Raw genomic sequence first — 821 nt, 5'->3', positions numbered from 1 at the left:
CACCTTATCGTCCAGCGGTACCAGCGGAGGAGCCGGGGCTTCAACGCCCCTTTCTCTTGAGGCGGCCAATCGCTGGACCTCCAAAGAGAACCTGCTGGCTCAGGAGGAGGACGATCCTCAACTCTTCGTAGCTTTGTACGACTTCCAAGCTGGCGGCGAGAATCAGCTCAGCTTGAAAAAAGGTACTTTTCAAATAGACATGAATTGTGTGTGATTTATGTTTAAACACTAAAACGGTCAAAGGAAACCACTATTTGGCCGGCGTTGGTTATTTGAGAACTTAATTGTGCGAAGATCTATTCTTGCGGTCGACATCTTAAAATAACCGTGTTTCTATTTTTAAGCAACTCTTGCTGGAAAGTCACCTAATTGCTTGGCTGAAAGATCAGCTAAAGACCTTTCCGAGGAAGAAAATTTATTTTCGAAGCGAAGCATGTTTAGTGTCCGTTCTTCGATGATTTGCCGACGAAACGCAATTTATTTGCGATGTAATAACATCACAACTTTGGAGTTCTTTTAGTGCCTTTATTAATTCCTTTTTGTTTTTAACCAAACCAGTTAATAAATGCTTCCGATTCTGAACGTCTGAAACGATCTTAGCGCAAAGCAAATTTCTCATTGGAGAACGTTCAAACATTGCAAATTAATGTAATGGAATTCGTTTTTTCCAAGTCCAACATTTAAGTCCTAATCTCTATCATCTTTAATAACGTTTGCCACAAAGCAGCAGCTTCGAAATCCGCAAGTCATTCAAAGTAACTTAACAGCACTTAAGACTGGCTGGTGGTCGGAAGTGCGAGCGCATTCAAAGGCATTTTGCG

General features: G+C 41.8%; 1 protein-coding gene across 1 annotated transcript in view; it reads left to right on the top strand.

Annotated features, from left to right (window-relative positions):
• The window catches only part of LOC125505395 (tyrosine-protein kinase Abl-like), a 2,789-nt gene extending 2,575 nt beyond the window's left edge, over nucleotides 1-214 (top strand). Inside the window, exon 5 of the mRNA XM_048669119.1 lies at nucleotides 16-214. Coding sequence (XP_048525076.1) covers nucleotides 16-214 — 199 coding nt within the window. The remainder of the gene's footprint in view (nucleotides 1-15) is intronic.
• Nucleotides 215-821: the final 607 nt, after the last annotated feature.

Source organism: Dendroctonus ponderosae, unplaced genomic scaffold (assembly GCF_020466585.1).
Source record: "Dendroctonus ponderosae isolate FM_Combo_2020 unplaced genomic scaffold, Dpon_F_20191213v2 Dpon_F_20191213_8, whole genome shotgun sequence".
NCBI lineage: Eukaryota > Metazoa > Arthropoda > Insecta > Coleoptera > Curculionidae > Dendroctonus > Dendroctonus ponderosae.
This window is presented reverse-complemented; position numbering and strand designations above follow the sequence as displayed.